Source organism: Vipera ursinii (assembly GCF_947247035.1).
Source record: "Vipera ursinii genome assembly, chromosome: 1".
In the NCBI taxonomy this organism is placed as follows: domain Eukaryota; kingdom Metazoa; phylum Chordata; class Lepidosauria; order Squamata; family Viperidae; genus Vipera; species Vipera ursinii.
In genome coordinates, this window is record NC_139512.1 from 87,243,493 (window position 1) to 87,261,193 (window position 17,701).

A 17,701-nucleotide genomic window follows, 5' to 3' on the forward strand; every position below is an offset into this window, starting at 1 on the left:
AGCCGCCCTGTTTAGGGTGACCCGTTCCCTTTTAAATCAGGGGACAGGGGAAGATCCCTTGCAGGGACGGGCCGAGGAGTTTTGTCAGCATCTGCTGGACAAAGTCGCTCAGATTCGGACCGGTCTGGACTCTGACTGGGCAGTATCTGACGAGGGGGAAACAACGGGTCTGGCTGATATTATCTGGGAGGAGTTTGACCCTGTGACTCCAGATGAAGTGGCAGGATCATGGGTAGATTGAGTGCCACCACATGTTTGTTGGACCCGTGTCCCTCCTGGCTGGTTTATGCGGCTCGGGAGGTCACACGAAGCTGGCTCCAGGCAGTGATTAATGCTTCTCTGAGTGAGGGATGCTTCCCTGCCGCCTTAAAGGAGGCGGTGGTGAGGCCTCTCCTCAAGAAACCTGCCCTGGACCCGGCCATTTTGAATAACTTTCGTCCTGTCTCCAACCTTCGCTTTCTTACGAAGGTTGTTGAGAGTGTGGTGGCACGGCAACTCCCGTTGGTCCTGGAGGAAACGGAGTATCTGGATCCGTACCAATCGGGTTTCAGGCCCAGGTACAGCACAGAGACAGCATTGGTCGCGCTGGTGGATGATCTCTGGCGGGCTCGGGATAGGGGTTATTCCTCTGTCCTGGTCCTATTAGATCTCTCAGCGGCTTTTGATACCATCGACCATGGTATCCTGCTGCGACGTCTCTGGGGGTTGGGAGTGGGAGGCACCGTTTTATGGTGGTTCTCCTACCTCTCGGGCCATTCGCAGACAGTGTTGGCAGGAGGACAGAGGTCAACCCCGAGGCCCCTTGATTGTGGGGTGCCTCAGGGGTCAGTCCTCTCTCGCCTCCTGTTCAACATCTATATGAAGCCACTGGGCGAGATCATCTGTGGTTTCGGGGTGAGGTATCATCAATATGCGAATGATACCCAGCTTTTCATCTCCACCCCGAACCAACCCAGTGATGCCCTCGACATGATGTCCCAGTGCCTGGAAGCGGTACGAATCTGGATGGGGAAGAACAGGCTCCAGCTCAACCCGGCCAAGACCGAGTGGCTCTACATATCGGCATCTCATGTAGTCCAAGATCTTCCATCTTTGGTTATGGGGGGAGAGGTGTTGCCTCCTGTTGATAGGGCGTGCAACTTAGGCTTCCTCCTGGATGCACGACTCAGTTTAGAAGATCACGTTGGAGTCATGGCCAGGGGGGCATTTGCACAGGTTCACCTGGTGCGCCAGTTGCGACCCTATCTGGACCGAGATGCTTTACGTACGGTCACTCATGCGCTCGTCACCTCCCAGATAGATTACTACAATGCTCTCTACATGGGGCTTCCCTTGAAGACCACCCGAAGGCTTTAGCTGGTGCAGAATGCAGCCGCGCGGGTTGTGATGGGAGCATCCCGATACTCCCATATTACACCCCTCCTGCATGAGCTGCATTGGCTACCGGTTGCCCTCCGTGTGAGATTAAAGGTGTTGGTTCTTACCTATAAAGCCCTACATGGCTTAGGCCTGGGATATTTGCAGGACCGTCTGCTGCCAGGAACGTTTTCCCATCGCCCTGTGCGCTCACACAGAGAGGGCCTCCTCAGGGTGCCGTCGGCCAGACAATGTCAGCTGGCGACCCCCAGGGGGAGGGCCTTCTCTGTTGGGGCACCTGCTTGGTGGGATCAACTCCCCCGGGAGCTCCGGATGGCCCCAGACCTTTGGTCCTTTCGCTGTGACCTTAACACATATCTTTTCCAACAGGCCGACCTGGACTGATGATAATGGGGTTTTTAATTATGATGTTAAATGTTTTTATTGGTTTTAGTGGGACTTTGACATAATTTAATTCTTTTTTAATATTTGTACTTATTTGTATTTTATTGTTGTTAGCCGCCCTGAGTCCTTCGGGAGATAGGGTGGCATGCAAGTCTCATTATAAATAAAAATAAATAAATAAATATTCTGAGGTCATGGGAATGCAGGTAGTCCTTGGAAAGTTGGCCAATTGCAGAGTCATCTAATTTTAGCCTTTTTACCTTGTTCTAGCTCTGCTCCTTTTTGTAACATGACCTTGGCAAAGCAGTTAAAGGTTATGTGTAGCTTTTGACCTGAGAAAATATGGCACCATTTGGCTGAGGGCAATGTACTATTACATACAAGGAAAGTTTCCTTCTTCTCGTGCTCCTCCTCCTCCTTTTTCTTGAAGAAAAAGTGAGAAGTTGGTAAAGAGAAAATTCATTATGACGTAAAGAACAATTTCATCTTATAAAATCATAGATTTGTTATCTTTGTGCCAAACCCTAATGGCTGCTTTCGTTCAGAATTAAAAATGATTCTCTGTAATTATATAGTATCTATAGAAATATTCTGGCTTGATACATTGGTTAAAAAATAGATGCCAGCTTCACTGGTTTCATTGACATAATTTGAGGGTAATACGCTAATCAGTTAATTGCTACATTCCAGCATCTACCAAAGCCATAACCTGGGCAACATTGGGGGGGTGGGGGTGGGGGCTGAAAAAGTGAATTCAATCTTGTCTGATGTGCCTAAGACATTATGTGATTATAGATAAAGTTTGGTAGAAAAAAAAATTGAGACTAAAGCAAAAATGTTCAAGAAGAAAGTCAAAGAGGTGAAGTATGAATTAATACACTAGATTACATGATTAAATAAAAATATTTTACTTACGGTGTGCCAGATCCTTCTAAGGAGAAATAGCATCATAAGATTTTCAACAAAGACTAGTTATTACCTAATACTATTCCTCTCACTCCAAATATTTTATTAGCCCAATTTCATCTGTCCTTAAACAGGACAGGACAGAACAGAACAGAACAGAACAGAACAGAACAGAACAGAATAGAATAGAATAGAATAGAATAGAATAGAATAGAATAGAATAAACGCTGGAAGAGACCTTAGAGGTCTTCTAGTCTAGTTCCCTATACCATTTGAACAGAACAGAACAGAGCAGGAATACATCCATAGTCTTCTTTCACATGTTCAGCCAAAAGGAAACAGAAGATTAAAAGCCATGTGATTCTGTTTTCTATGCAAGAGGCCTGGAGTAGCATTGGTCTTTATCTACACCAGGGATCTTCAAACTTGGCCCTTTTATGACTTGTGGTCTTCAACTCCCAGAATTCCTCAGCCAACGTGCCTGGCTGAGGAATCCTGGGAGTTGAAGTTCACAAGTCATAAAAGGGCCCAGTTTGAAGACCCCTGATCTACACTTTAAAAAGAAGAAGAAGAAGAATGCAATGAGGCTTTCTATTTCTGTGAAGCAATGGTGCTTGTTAGTCCAAACTATCGTAGTGGGGAATAAAGTGGTCCAGTATACTATTGAAATGCCATCCAAGGGAATATAAAATCTAGCATCTAGGTGTGAACGTGGAAAATTCATATTCTGTTTTGTTTGTTTATAATGCCAATGGCTAGAGAGGTATGAATCAGTGAAAAGGTAGTTGCCACCAGTCTTCAATATTTCTTATCCTATTCGGTTTCAACTAATTTCTCAAAGAATCATTAGAAAAATTAGTTAGAAAATTCTATCTAAATTGACTACCTGCAAATCCTCTCACAACTTTGTTGCAGAGTTTCGTGTAATTTTTGTAACTTCTTTTCTTCCCCTATTTAGCTATGAAAGAGATGAAATAAATAAGTAGATAAAGAATAGCTGGCATGAATAACCTTGCCCTCAACAATGTTTGGATGATGGCCACCAGTATAGATTACTGATCTGACTGGAAACTTAATTTAGAACAGAGGTTATTTAAAATAACCTTGAGAGCCTTGGTGGAGCAGTGGGCTAATGCCTCCTTAAGTAACACCAGCTGCCTGCAATTAGTGCAGGTTCGCATCCCACCAGGCTCAAGGTTGACTCAGCCTTCCATCCTTCCGAGGTAGGTAAAATGAGGACCCAGATTGTTGGGGGCAATTAAGCTGACTTTGTAATAATGCCGCTTGGGGTGTGTGTGAAAGCCCTAATAAGCAGGCATATACATAGAATGAAGGCTACTGCTAAGCTTGTAAGCCGCCCTGAGTCTTCGGAGAAGGGCGGGATATAAATGGAATTAAAATAAATAAAAATAAATAAATAAAATAATAATAATAATAATAATAATAATAATAATAATAATAATAATAATAATAATGGCATAAAAATGATGGCAGAAGGCCTTTTGACAGCAGAAATTTCGTATTTTTTACAGTTCAGTGCCTGTTTCCATATCTAGGACATAGCACAACATGGGACTAATGAATTATGTACAGTCAGCGTGCTAGTGTATCCTGTGGATACACTATACTGTAGTGCTATACTTGCAAGCATTGTTTTATTGATGCCAGAATTCTTTTTTGCAAATGAATGAATGAATGTATGAATGAATGAATGAATGTCTTTTCCTTTTTCCTGACCTCTATTTTCTACTTCAGATCCCAGACAGACAATGAGGGAAACATAACAGCAGAGTCCGGTACCGGAGGAGGAAGCACAAGCATGGAATCTGCTCCCTGCACAAAAACTGGACAACCTATTTTAGAAGATCTTTCTGGTAAGAGATAGGATGTGCTGAGTCTCCGAATCAGAGGATTAAAAAAAAAAGATGCTTTTCCAGAAGGTTTATTTTGTTATTTAGGCTATTACTTTTATGAGAGTGAGGACAGCATGCGCATTTATTTTGGAGAGTTTTTCAGTATCTTCACTGCAGAAGCAGCTAATGGCAGGTTCTTATTCAGGAAAGTCAGAAAAGGAAACACTATTTTGTGAATACAGTTTGGGCGTTATGTAAATCTTTATCAATGAGTTTAAAAAAAACCTTTATATCTAACTTAGTGAAAATGCCCACTTCTCTTAAATGTTGAATTCTGCCTTAAATAATTATTGTAGCATTTATGGAAAATGGCCAGAATGCTTTATTTAATAATTTAGAATAATAATTTAAAAATAATTTTAAAAACACACAGAACTGTGACTCTGAAGTATTACCCTAGACATTGTCTCAACTCCTGATGTTAAAGTCTATAAAGAATATCCTATTTAAGGAATTTGGATCATTGAAATATCAGTTGTGTGTTCAAAGGCCTAATGCTATGAAGGATTCTTAAAAATGAGTGTATGTATATTATAATGAAACTAGTTAATTATAAACATATAGGAGGAACACAGTGGTTTACAAGCTTAAAACACTGAGCTGCCAATCAGGCTTGTGTTTGGGATCCATTGATGCTGTGGGGCAGGATAAGTTCCCGTCACACGCTCCAGCTCCTGTTGACCCTGCAGTTTGAAAGTGGATGACTATGAATAGCTCTAATGGGTACCACTTCGGTGGGCAACTTCACAGGAACATGAAAGGATCCCCCAACTGGGCATCCCCTGGGCAACAGTGATATCACTGGCAAATCCTTTGGTCACAGAAGCACTTCAGTGCTTCCGACATGAAAAAAAAAACCCTATAAATATTGCATTCACAAGTATTACAAATTTAGTGTATACCTAAAAATGGATATACAATGTTAGCTGCTCATATTATTTCAATATAGTTCTTATGCTGAAAAAAGCCACCTATGATGACAATAGTTTCTAGATAAGACCTGAAATACCTAAAGAGCCTAAAATTACTGAAGCTCTAAGCCAGGGGTGTCAAACTGGCAGCTCGCAAGCCAGATGCGTCACGTGCAGGCCACACCCACCCCAGCTCCACAAAGGCAAAAGAAGTCACGATACGTCACGATACGTCGCGTGACGCGATCAATTTTGACACCCGTGCTCTAAGCCATATATTGTCACTTGGCTGCAATGTCAAGCAATACATGGAACGGCAGTTAGTAATTATTCAACATGCTCTTTATTAGAGTTGGCGCTGAGTATTTTCCAGATGTTTATTTTGTTTTTTTAGACTAGAGATTCAGAATTGTTCTCATTGTTTCACATGATATTTCTTTGATCTTGCCTTTCTAAAAACTAGTTTTCCATGTTTGGGTAATTAGGTTGGTCTATCTTTAGGAGATTGGCTAGTATTTAGAAGTTACACAGCTTTTGGAAAGTTTCCAACAGTTTCTGTTCTCACAATTAATCCTTCACCCTGGTGTTCAGTTTTTGTATACCGTAGTTGTACCTAATTTATCATCCACCCAGGTTATGAATGTACAAAAGGCTAGTAAAGATTTTAATATTCTACAGATTATTATTTAGCCATTTGTGAACTCTGAACAATATTTCCATGAAGACAAGTGGCTAGTGCTATTCAGCAGGTTTCTAAATACACTTTTAATAAAACATATACAGTACGGGAATAAGAGAAGCAGTTAAAGATAATTAACAAATGGGATTTGGTATTTCTACAGCTGCCTGAAATCTTATCATTTCAGCCCAGAGATACCTTTGACAAATTCAGTTATATCATCATTCCCTGGGAATTTTAGAAGTTGCTCTTTCAACATATCTAAAGGGCAGTAGACTGAGAAGGCTGAATTACATGGACCTAAGTTAACAACTCCGTGAGCCTCTTGTTGTACTTCCAATCATATTTTATTTGTTTATTCAAAAGATTTATATGGTCAACTCTTTTAAACAATCGGATTACAACAACAAAACCAATAACCATAAAACAGTCATAAAAAAAGTAAAATAAAACAAAACCTTGCACCTTAACCATCCCCTTAGGACAGTGGACCCCAACCTTTTGGGCCCCAGGGACCAGTTCCACAATGAGAGCTTTTTCCACGGACTGGAGGGGTGCTGCCTGCATCCTGTAGATGGGGCTTCGCTTTTAGCGTGGCCTAGTTTCTGGCATGCCACGGATCAGTGCCAGTCCACGGACTAGGGGTTGGGGACCTCTGTCTTAGAATACCCTGCAGCAATCTCCAGTTGCCCTCATTTCATACTTTCTATCTATAGAATCCTACCTTAGCACCTCGGTAAAAAGCCAGGTGTTTGTAATCTCTCAAAAGGCTAAAAGGGTAGGAGCCTGCCAAATCACTTGGGGAGGATATTTTACAACATTAGGGTCAGACATGAAAAAGACACACTTTCAAGGTCCAAATAGGTGGCAAGATTTCAGGGAAATCTGAAGCATGCCTATCCTATCTGACCTAGTGGAACAAGCAGATATTCTTATGGAGAGATGGTCCTGCAGATAATCATTTAGGCCAGAGGCCTCCAATCTTTTTGGTTTGGTGACCCAGAAAGGAAAGTAGGCAACGCTATGTGCGCATGCACAAATAGACTTCGTGCCTGTGTGCACAAAAATGAGCCCCATGCATGCACAAATGGGCCGTGTGTGAGTGCATGCGCACATGCAAATGGGGCTGCCCAGGTATGAGTGCTGCAAATGGGTTAGCACTAGCGCAAGTGCAAACGGGGCCATGTGAGCGCAAGTGCTGGAAATGGGGCAGCGCTAGCACTGGCAGGACGGTATGGGCGGCACTAGTGCCAGTGGGATGCTTTGGGGCAGGGCGGCGCTAGCGCCAGTGGGATGCTCAGAGTGGCGCTAGTGCCAGTGAGATGATTGGGGACAGGGCGACACTAGCACTGGCAGGATGCTTGGGGCGGTGCTAATGCCAGTGGGACGCTCAGGGCAGGGTAGTGCTAGCACCGGCAGGTTGCTCAGGGTGGCACTAGCATGAGTGTGGGCTTCACGCGGCCCAGTGGCCAAGTGGCCAATGCCCAGTAGTGGGCCACAGCCCACAGGTTGTTGACCCCTGATTTAGTCCTTTAAAGGTAGCTCCAACTGTACCCAGAATGAGACTGGTAGCCTGTATAGCTTGTGCAATAGAGATATATCCTGACTAACCTGTGAACATCTAAAACTGTACACGCCACTGCCTGTAACTTCCCAAATGGTTTCTAAGGGCAGCCCCAAATAAAGCAGATTGTAATAATCTAACTGGGAAATGATTAAGGTATCAGTCACTGTGAGCATGACCTCCTAGTCCAGGAAGGGGCTCTTTGGTGCACAAGATGAATCTGTGCAAACACACCACTATCCAATGCTGCCACCTTCTCATCAAGCAGCAGCCATGAGTCCAGGAGGATCCCGACTTCTCTGCATTGACGGGCGGCAGCTGCTGAGAATTCAAGGCTTGACAGGAAGTGGACTGTCCATGGCAGGGGTCTGTGCCCTCTAAGTCCAAAGCAGATATTTCCTGTCAAAATTCCTAATTTTGACAAGAGGCAGTGCTAATTTGCATAGAATATAAACTGAGTTTAAAGTTTCCACGATTCCAGAAAAATTCTTTTTTAAAAAAGAAGCATCTTTAGTTTGACAAAAAAAAATGGACTGAAATCTACTGTGCAGTTATCAGCACTTTCAAACTGCCAGCTATTGTTTCCACCAAATGTTAGTATTCTTTATTATAACTTTTCCTCATCCGTGTCCTCTGCACTAAATCGGAATTATTATTTTTTTAAAAAAAAGTTATTCACATGTTGAATAAAGGATTACTAAGGTTTCAACATTAAGGTTACAAACGGCTCTTCAGGTTTCGCAAAGTTCTTGTTAAACCTGGATTTAGGACAAATATTAACAAAGAATTCAAGACTTCTTATTCCTACACAAATTTGCTCAGTCTCTTAGAGGATCAAAAGAGTTTTGTTTCCCAGTCATTGTGTCCCACCTGGATTCTATGAAGCTACGCCAATATCTTCACAGAAGGTAGATTTCTCATTAGCTGCTCCCACTTTGTAAAAGTACTCGTGGCCTGAATTTAATCTAACATCATTTCTTTCCATTTCCAGGTAACATCGTGGCTTTCCCCTTTTGCTTTTCTTTTTTTTTTTTTATTCCCATTTATATCCCGTCCTTCTCCGAAGACTCAGGGCGGCTTACAATTTAAGCACAAACCAATGTGCTTAGCAATAGCCTTCATTCTATGTATATGCCTGCTTATTAGGGCTTTGGGGGGGGCAAGCGGCATTATTACAAAGTCAGCTTAATTGCCCCCAACAATCTGGGTCCTCATTTTACCTACCTCGGAGGGATGGAAGGCTGAGTCAACCTTGAGCCTGGTGGGACTCGAACCTGCACTAATTGCAGGCAGCTGGTGTTACTTAAGGAGGCATTAGCCCTCTGCTCCACCAAGGCTCTTTTTTGCTAGATTTATTCAGTTGATTTATTAATTAGTGCTTACTTTTCTGATTGATGTTTTAAAATGTATTCTATTTCTATTAGCTGCTTTAAGTGCATTTTACATACACACAAAAAACTTGGGGTAAAATGCTTTAAATAAAATACATTTAAATAAGTGGCATAGAAAAGAGGGTGTTTTTTTTCCAAGCTTGCAGAGAGAGCTCAGACTTTCCTTTTATGATGATCACTTGAAATGTTTTTGTAGACTAAGGTTGTTTTACTCCATGGATGTTTTACCTTTGAGGAAAACCTCTTGAATGAAATGAAACTTCTGAACAGAGACATGCTTTGATCTGAAGATAACTAAAACATATTTAGGTAAAGGAGCGAGAACTCTTCTCCCTTTGGAAACACAAAAAGGGAACAATTGCTGTAATTGCTGTTATGGTTATAACATGCCAAAATGAATTTTGGGTGGTGCGCTAAAGTAATTCCTGCAGTATTCCTTACTCTAAGACGGATATCCTTTGTTTATTAATTTTCTAGAGAGCACCCAGATGATATCCTTATCAGATTGATACACTACAGTATTTCTATGTTCCCCCAAGTTTTTTTCTATTGAGAATGCAGTCTGGTAGATAACATGACATAACATTTCAATTTTATAATAAATGGTAGATTCCAGTCTGCCTGAAATTACAAAGCCTTGTATTCAGCTAGTTTAAATCAGTGTGTGTGTTTGCCATAAAGTATTTAATATTCCTTTTTTAAAGAAACCACTCCTTCAGAAACAATGAGATTAATTTGATACGTTAGACATCTCCAGAGATGATAAAATTGCATGTTTAAAGAGATGGGAATCCAAATAGAAATCCAAATAGAGTTTTTCAAACCCACGTTGATCTTTAGAACTTCTTTACAAGACTAGGATACAAACATAATAGCATGAGCCTGAGATTGTTTGGGATAGTGGAAATGAATGCATTCATAAATAGCAATAGCACTTAGATTTATATGCCACCCTGTAGTGCTGTAAACATTCTCTGGGCAGTTTACAGAGTTAGCATAGTGTCCCCAATGATCTGGGTCCCCATTTTACTGACTTCAGAAGGATGGAAGGCTGAGTCAGCCTTGAGCCCCATCAGGATCGAACTCAAAGCTGTGGTTAGAGTTTGCCTTCAATACTGCATTCTAACCACTGTGTCATCGGGGCTCCTCCAATAATTCAAATAATTTTGAATATTAAATACAATTCAGATTAATGTACAACAGAGGACTATGTTCGTCAGATTGATTATACCCTACCAGGTCTCATTCAGCCCAAGGTTAAATGCCACTTACAAAAAAAAAAGAGCCTGAGATAACATAAAAATAGAAAAGTATTTTTTGAGTTGAACATGCGAAACATGTGTATGTGTATACTCTGCTGATAAACTCAAATTACTTCTTGTCTAAAAGTTGCATTTTTCCATAGGGGAAGATCCAGAAACGCGCAGATTACGAACTGTCAAGAATATAGCTGATCTTCGGCAAAACTTAGAAGAGACCATGTCTAGTTTACGAGGAACTCAGGTGTCTCATAGGTAAGAGACACGTGAATTATTTATTTACGAGGAATAGAACTACTTTGCCCATACTTTACTTTCTTTCTGCTTCTGAAAGATTATGAATGACTAACGGCAAAGATTAATTTGACTATACACTGCACTTCATTATCTTTTTTTACGTGAAAACCTAGAATCTGTACCATATTAGGGCATAACTGAGATTAATGAAGAGTTAAGTTTAGGAAGTGGAAAAAACCATTTCAGAGAAGGCTGTATATAAAGGCTGAATCTTGGAAAAATATTAGTTAAATATTTTTTAGGTGATGTTTGAACAGAAAGGTGCAAAGATTACTTTTTAAAAAGTTACCTAGGTTTACTTCTGAAACTTAACGTATTTTAACCAGATCTGCATTATTGTGTTTAAACAAGCAGCTGAACTGTATTTGACCTGTTTGATAAGGCACATAGTTTGAATTCCTACCTGGCCTTTGGATAAACAAAGCCTTATAATTCTATTAATGAGGTATGCCTGGTCATATTTTAAAGCAGTGAAAAATGATTCAATAGTAATATTTCAAAAAAGAAATCAAAATGGTCTATTGTTGCACTGTAGCACAATTTAGGCAATCAGCTAAATGCTTGGGAAAAAACCACATCAAAGAGGTAGTATGATTCAACGGTGACATTTCACTTATCCAGACACACGTATTTTATCCAAGCTTTCCTAGTTTTTAAATAATACAATCAAAATTTAAAAAATACCACAAACTGAACACAAAATATGAAAAAGCCATCAGTAACATAATACAGGGGGGCCTGAGACAACTAAACAGTCCTTAAATCACACCTAAAACTTGAAAGCTCAATACCACATAGTTTTCTCAGAAGTAATATTTCCAATGATACCTTCTGCCCTAACTACAGAAAAATAAGAAAAGAAGCTAAAATGAATTCACTGTTGGAAAGGCTCCCTAACAATCTCATAGGTTTATTCATTAAAGTTCCACAGCCATTTATTGTTTTTAGACAATAAAACAGTCTATACAGAGCATTGGTAAATAATGCCATTATTAATAATAAAGAGTTATGGTTGACATCTTTAACAAAAGGTCTCATCAAGGAAGCACCATAACTTGATTCCACCTAAGATGTACAAGTGTATTAAATAGACTTCTATAGGTTGCCTTGATCAAATGTGTTGCCTTCTATGTTGTTGTTAGCTGCGAATTCATGTCCAACCCATCGCGACCCCATGGACAACATTCCTCCAGGCCTTTCTGTCCTCTACCATCTTCTGGAGTCCATTTAAGCTCACCCCTACTGCTTCAGTCACTCCATCCAGCCACCTCATTCTCTGTCGTCCCCTTCTTCTCTTGCCCTCAACCTTTTCCAGCATTAGACTCTTCTCCAGTGAGTCCTTCATTCTCATTAGGTGGCCAAAGTATTTGAGTTTTAGCTTCAGGATCTGGCCTTCTAAAGAGCAGTCAGGGTTGATCTCCTCTAGGACTGATTGATTTGATCGCCTTGCAGTCCAAGGGACTCATAGGAGTCTTCTCCAGCATCATAGTTCAAAGGCCTCAATTCTTTGGCGCTCAGCCTTTCTTATGGTCCAACTTTCACAGCCATACATTGCAGCTGGGAAGACCATAGCCTTGACTATACGCACTTTTGTTGGCAGGGTGATGTATCTGCTTTTTAGTGTGCTGTCTAGATTTGCCATGGCTTTCCTCCCGAGGAGCAAGCGTCTTTTAATTTCTTGGCTGCAGTCCCCATCTGCGGTGATCTTGGAACCCAGGAAAATAAAATTGCCTTCTATAGCCAAAAGTTAATGCTCCTCTGCCCCATAGTTTATTAGTAAGTTTTTTAAAAAAACCATTTTTTTGCTTTTCTTTCATTCCAGGTATCTAGTATTTAAATCATTTAAATAAAATATTTCTAGCATTTGTCATAAACATTGGTTGAAATGTATTACACCTTGAATCTTTTCCTATTTGAAGCACTTTGGAGACCACCTTTGATACTAATGTCACCACTGAAATAAGCGGTCGCAGCATCCTCAGTTTGACGGGTAGGCCAACACCTTTATCTTGGAGACTTGGGCAGTCCAGTCCCCGCCTCCAGGCAGGTGATGCTCCATCAGTGGGGAATGGATATCCTCCAAGAGCCAATGCCAGCCGATTCATCAATGCAGAATCAGGACGTTACATGTATTCAGCACCATTGAGAAGACAGCCAACATCTCGGGACAATAATGTTTGCCACGTGAATATCACAGACAAAGGAGGTGATGAAGTAGATCTTGAAGGAATCAACATGGATGCTACAGGTTATATGAGTGACGGAGATGTCCTTGGAAAAAATATAAGAACTGATGATATTACAAGTGGGTGAGTACAATCAAATCTGTTTGTTACTTAAAAAAAACACGTTTGTTCACTGCTCTTGAGATAAAATTAGTTCCAACAATTAAATTTAGTTAAAATGGTGCAATGTATTAAGAATATATTGGTTAAATATATGGCAGCACATTATGGTTATTGATGAGATAGTCCAGGTTTAGAAGTAAGGATCAGAAAAAAAAATAGCTATTGAAGATAATAAAATGACATTTTCAAGCAGAGTCTAGACCAGGGGTCCCCAACCTGTGGGCCACAGCCCAGTACTCGACAGTGGCCTGCTGGCCACTGGGTTGTGGGACAGGCTGGCCAGTGTGAAAATGGGCCCCTGCCATGCTGCGGGGCACAAAACTGGGTGCCACCACACTGTGGGGTGCAGAAGCCAGACCGCTGCCATGCTGCAAGGTGCAAAAGCAGATGACACTGTGCCGTGGGATGCGGAAATGGGCTGCTGCCGTGCTGCGAGGTGCAAAAATGCCCTCCGCCGCACCCTGGGCGCAGAAACAAGGTGCTGTGCCATGCAAGAACGGGGCAGGGCTAGTGAGTATCACATGGGTGCTAGCCCCGCCCCATTTGGGGCACACACGTGCTCGCAGGCCCATGTGTACGTGCACACACATATGTGAAATGCTTCCTTCTCCCTTTTCCTCCAGTCCGCCAGCTGACAAAGGTTGGTGACATCCGGTCTAGACAGCCATCTGTTGTGGGTGCTTCCGTTTGGGTTTTTGCACTCACTAAGCAAGAAGATACAGTAGATAACATTAGTTTAAATTGCCTTCCTTTTCCATTTCTGTGAAATTGTTACCTAATTCGTTGAAAATTTTGCTTAGCTGTGAGCCTCTGAATGGAGTTTAATAAAAGAAAATGTATCAAGAACTTAGGCTTCTGTAGCCTTTGCCCAAGATCTGTAAATTGGTTAATTGAATGATGTTATGTTGAGCTGCCTAAATTCTCAAACTTTTGTCTGTTTCACAGGGAGAAATGCCATAGCAAATTATCACACACCATTGCTGTATATATTGTCTTCCAATTAGCAGCATGGGCAAACTGCAGCATGGTAGTTCTAATAGGACTTAGTTCTTTCCTATTGTCGTTCTTAGTTCTCTAAGATCGGCCCTACACAAATAAGCATGCAGCCTGATTCAGCCTATTCTGTCTGTATACATACAAGTACTTACTGGGGTTTAAGTCCAGTTGCCTCATGAAAAAGCATCTTTGGGATAACTATGTCCTGGAAGACAGAGAATCTCCATAGACATTGTGTTTGCAGATATTAGGTGTTGGAAGACCTAGAATCCAAGTTACAGCAGAAATTTTAACTCATGAATAAAACTATTCACATGAGGACATGATAGATAACAGAATTGCTTTGTCTGTTGTCTAGTGTCTGGATATATTTTTAAAAAGTATTTTGTTTTCTACAAACTATGGCATCTAGAGCGTGTTTGCTTTCCAAATTGTATGTATGTACATACTCTATCAGCAGTATTAAGGTAAAGGTAAAGGTTCCCCCGCACATGCGTGCTAGTCGTTTCCGACTCTAGGGGCCGGTGCTCATCTCCGTTTCATAGCCGAAGAGCCAGCGTTTGTCCGAGGACGTCTCCGTGGTCATGTGGCCGGCATGACTAGACGCCAAAGGCGCACGGAACGCTGTTACCTTCCCACCGTAGTGGTCCCTATTTTTCTACTTGCATTTTTACGTGCTTTCGAACTGCTAGGTGGGCAGAAGCTGGGACGAGTAACAGGCGCTCACTCTGTTACGCGGCACTCGGGATTCGACCCGCCAAACTGCCGACCTTCTGATCGACAAGCTCAGCGTCCTAACCCACTGAGCCACCGCGTATACACAAAAAGATGCATGGGAATAGGACAAATTAATGATTTGTTTGAACAGGGATAAGCTGAAGAAAACCAAATCCTGTTATACATGATATGAACTACCAAAAATATTAAAGTCCCAATAAAAGATGGACCATTTTAAAACTTTCTGGTCTTTTTTTCCAGAAGTACAGATACTTTGCCTCTCATTCTATTATTTTTTGCACTTGCTAGTAAAGTTGTCACACGCACATCAGTTTTGTACAAAATAATATAATGGAAGCATGTAAGACATTGTCACCATAGGAATGAATGAATTGTATTTTATTGTTGGCTATCTTTCATATACCTGGATGGTCTTGTCTATCTTTTTTCTAATTTTTATAGCAAATTTATTTGTTTATAGCTCCATCTAGTGGTGAGCAATTTCCTTAGTAAATCTGCATCTTAAATTGAACCCTAAGTTTCCTTCCATTTAACAGTTATTGTAGGGCAGAAGGGGAAATTCTATCTTTAAGTTACAAGTAAAAATTAAAATAATCAAGAAGACAAAGTTGATTCTGACATTTACAATGGCTGAATTGTCCTCAGGACATACTGATAAATAACAAAAACAAACAGCATCAGCAACAACAATAATAATAGAATTGGAAGAGACCTTGGAGGTCATCTAGTCCAACCCCCTGCTCAGGCAGGAAACCCTATACCATTTCAGACAAATGGTTGTCCAGTCTCTTCTTAAAAACTTTCAGTGTTGGAGCATTCACAACTTCTGGAGACAGGTTGTTCCACTGGTTAATTGTTCTAACTGTCAGGAAATTTCTTCTTAGTTCTAGGTTGCTTCTCTCTTAGTTTAGTTTCCATCCATTGCTTCTTGTCCTGCCTTCAGATGCTTTGGAGAATAGCTTGACTCTTCTTTGTGGCATCCCCTGAGATATCGGAACACTGCTATCATGTCACCCCTAGTCCTTCTCTTCATTAAACTAGATATACCCAATTCCAGCAGACGTTCTTTATATGTTTTAGCCTCCAGTCCCCTAATCATCTTTGTTGCTCTTCTCTGTACTCTTTCTAGAGTCTTAACATCTTTTTTACATAGTGGTGGTGACCAAAACTGGATGTAGTATTCCAAATGTGGCCTTACCACGGCATTATAAAGCGGTATTAACAATTCACATGATCTTGATTCTATCCCTCTGTTAATGGAGCCTAGCACTGTGTTGGCTTTTTTGGCAGCTGCAGCACACTGCTGGCTCATATTTAACTGCTTGTCCACTAGAACTTCGAGATCCCTCTCAAAGTTACTACTTCTGAGCAAGGTAGCACCTATACTGTACCTGTGTATTTGTTTTTTCTTGCCTAAATGTAGAACCTTACTTTTTTCACCATTGAATTTCATTGTGTTAGATAGCTCCCAATGTTCAAGTCTATCAAGATCCTTCTGTATCTTAAGCCTATCTTCTGGAGTGTTGGCTATTCCTGCCAACTTGGTATCATCTGCAAATGTGATGAGTTCCCCATCTCCCCTCATCCAAATCACTGATGAAGATGTTGAAAAGCACTGGGCCCAGAACAGAGCCCTGGGGCACCCCACTATACACTTCCATCCATGTAGATGCAGTTCCATTGAGGACCATACCCTGAGTACAGCCAGTCAGCCAGCTGTATTTATATTTATATCAATATTTATATAAATAGTATTTATAACTAAATCTGTTCTTTAATAACTGAATTCCAGCTAGTACCACACAGTTATTTAGTACGAACTATAAGCATTGTGCTAGATAGAAGTAACATCCAAAGCCTGACATATTTGAACATTAGAACAGGCCTATTAGATGAGGCTGATGCCCATCTTGGTCCAGATTTTGCTGGTCACTGTGGCCAACCACAGGACAGATGGAAATGTTATTCTGGATACAATAGAAGGCATAGATTTAATCAGTTATCCCATGCATACAGGTAATCCTTAACTTACTAACATCATGGTCATAAGTCGTGACAATTGTAAAGGAGGTAATTCACATGACCCACCCAATTTTATGACCTATTTTTTGCAGTGGTTGTTAAGCAAATGCCATGGCCATAAAGTGACCACCATAATTATAAAGTGAATGCCATGGTCATCAAGTGAACCCATTGTTCTCTATGGGCCAGTTTTGCTAAAATCCAGAGATAAATGCCCGGTTTTTGGCAAAACCATCATAAAATACGGTAACGTGACCATGGGATGATGAAACAGCCAGAAATATGGGTCTGTTGCTGAATGTCCAACATGTGTTCTCATGACCATGGTAGAAGAGGCATCAGAACTTCAGAACCAGGTTATAAGTACCCCTGGGGAAGTCCACTGTAACTTCAAACAGCTACTAGTAGTAAGTTAAGGACTTCCCATATAGAAAAGTGATTGAGATGTTAAGTATTAGTGTCAAACTTGTAATGTCACATGATGTGTTGCAACGTATCGTGACTTTTTCTCCATTGCCAGCAATGAGGTGGGCACGGTTTTGGTATGAGGCATCTGGTCCGTGGGCCGGCAGTTTGACACCCCTGTATTAGTATATAAAATTCTCATAAATTTCCCAGGGGTCAAAGTAAAGGATTTATCTCAGTTTTGGAGCTTTCTGGGAGTTGAAGTTCACATATCTAGCAGGCTGGGAAAGCAGGTCTAGGAAATAGAAAACTCATTGCCATTCATTCTGTTTCTCTGGCTGGATTTATAAGTTACCTCAGAAAGGCACAGATTCTTTATTCTGGCACGTCTTTTCTGACTGCCAGATGAATCCCTGAATGTGAGGTTGTTGGAGCCTGAGAATTAAGCAAATGTCATAGTCTGCTTAGAAACATTGGAAAAGAGGTTTTGTAGTGGAACAGAGAAACTAAA

General features: G+C 41.1%; 1 protein-coding gene across 1 annotated transcript in view; it reads left to right on the forward strand.

Moving 5' to 3' along the window:
- Nucleotides 1–17,701, forward strand: part of NAV2 (neuron navigator 2) — a 189,360-nt gene that overhangs the window by 26,139 nt on the left and 145,520 nt on the right. The window contains exons 5-7 of the mRNA XM_083355147.1: nt 4,423–4,541; nt 10,531–10,639; nt 12,601–12,990. Of these exons, the coding sequence (XP_083211273.1) occupies nt 4,423–4,541; nt 10,531–10,639; nt 12,601–12,990 (618 nt within the window). The remainder of the gene's footprint in view (nt 1–4,422; nt 4,542–10,530; nt 10,640–12,600; nt 12,991–17,701) is intronic.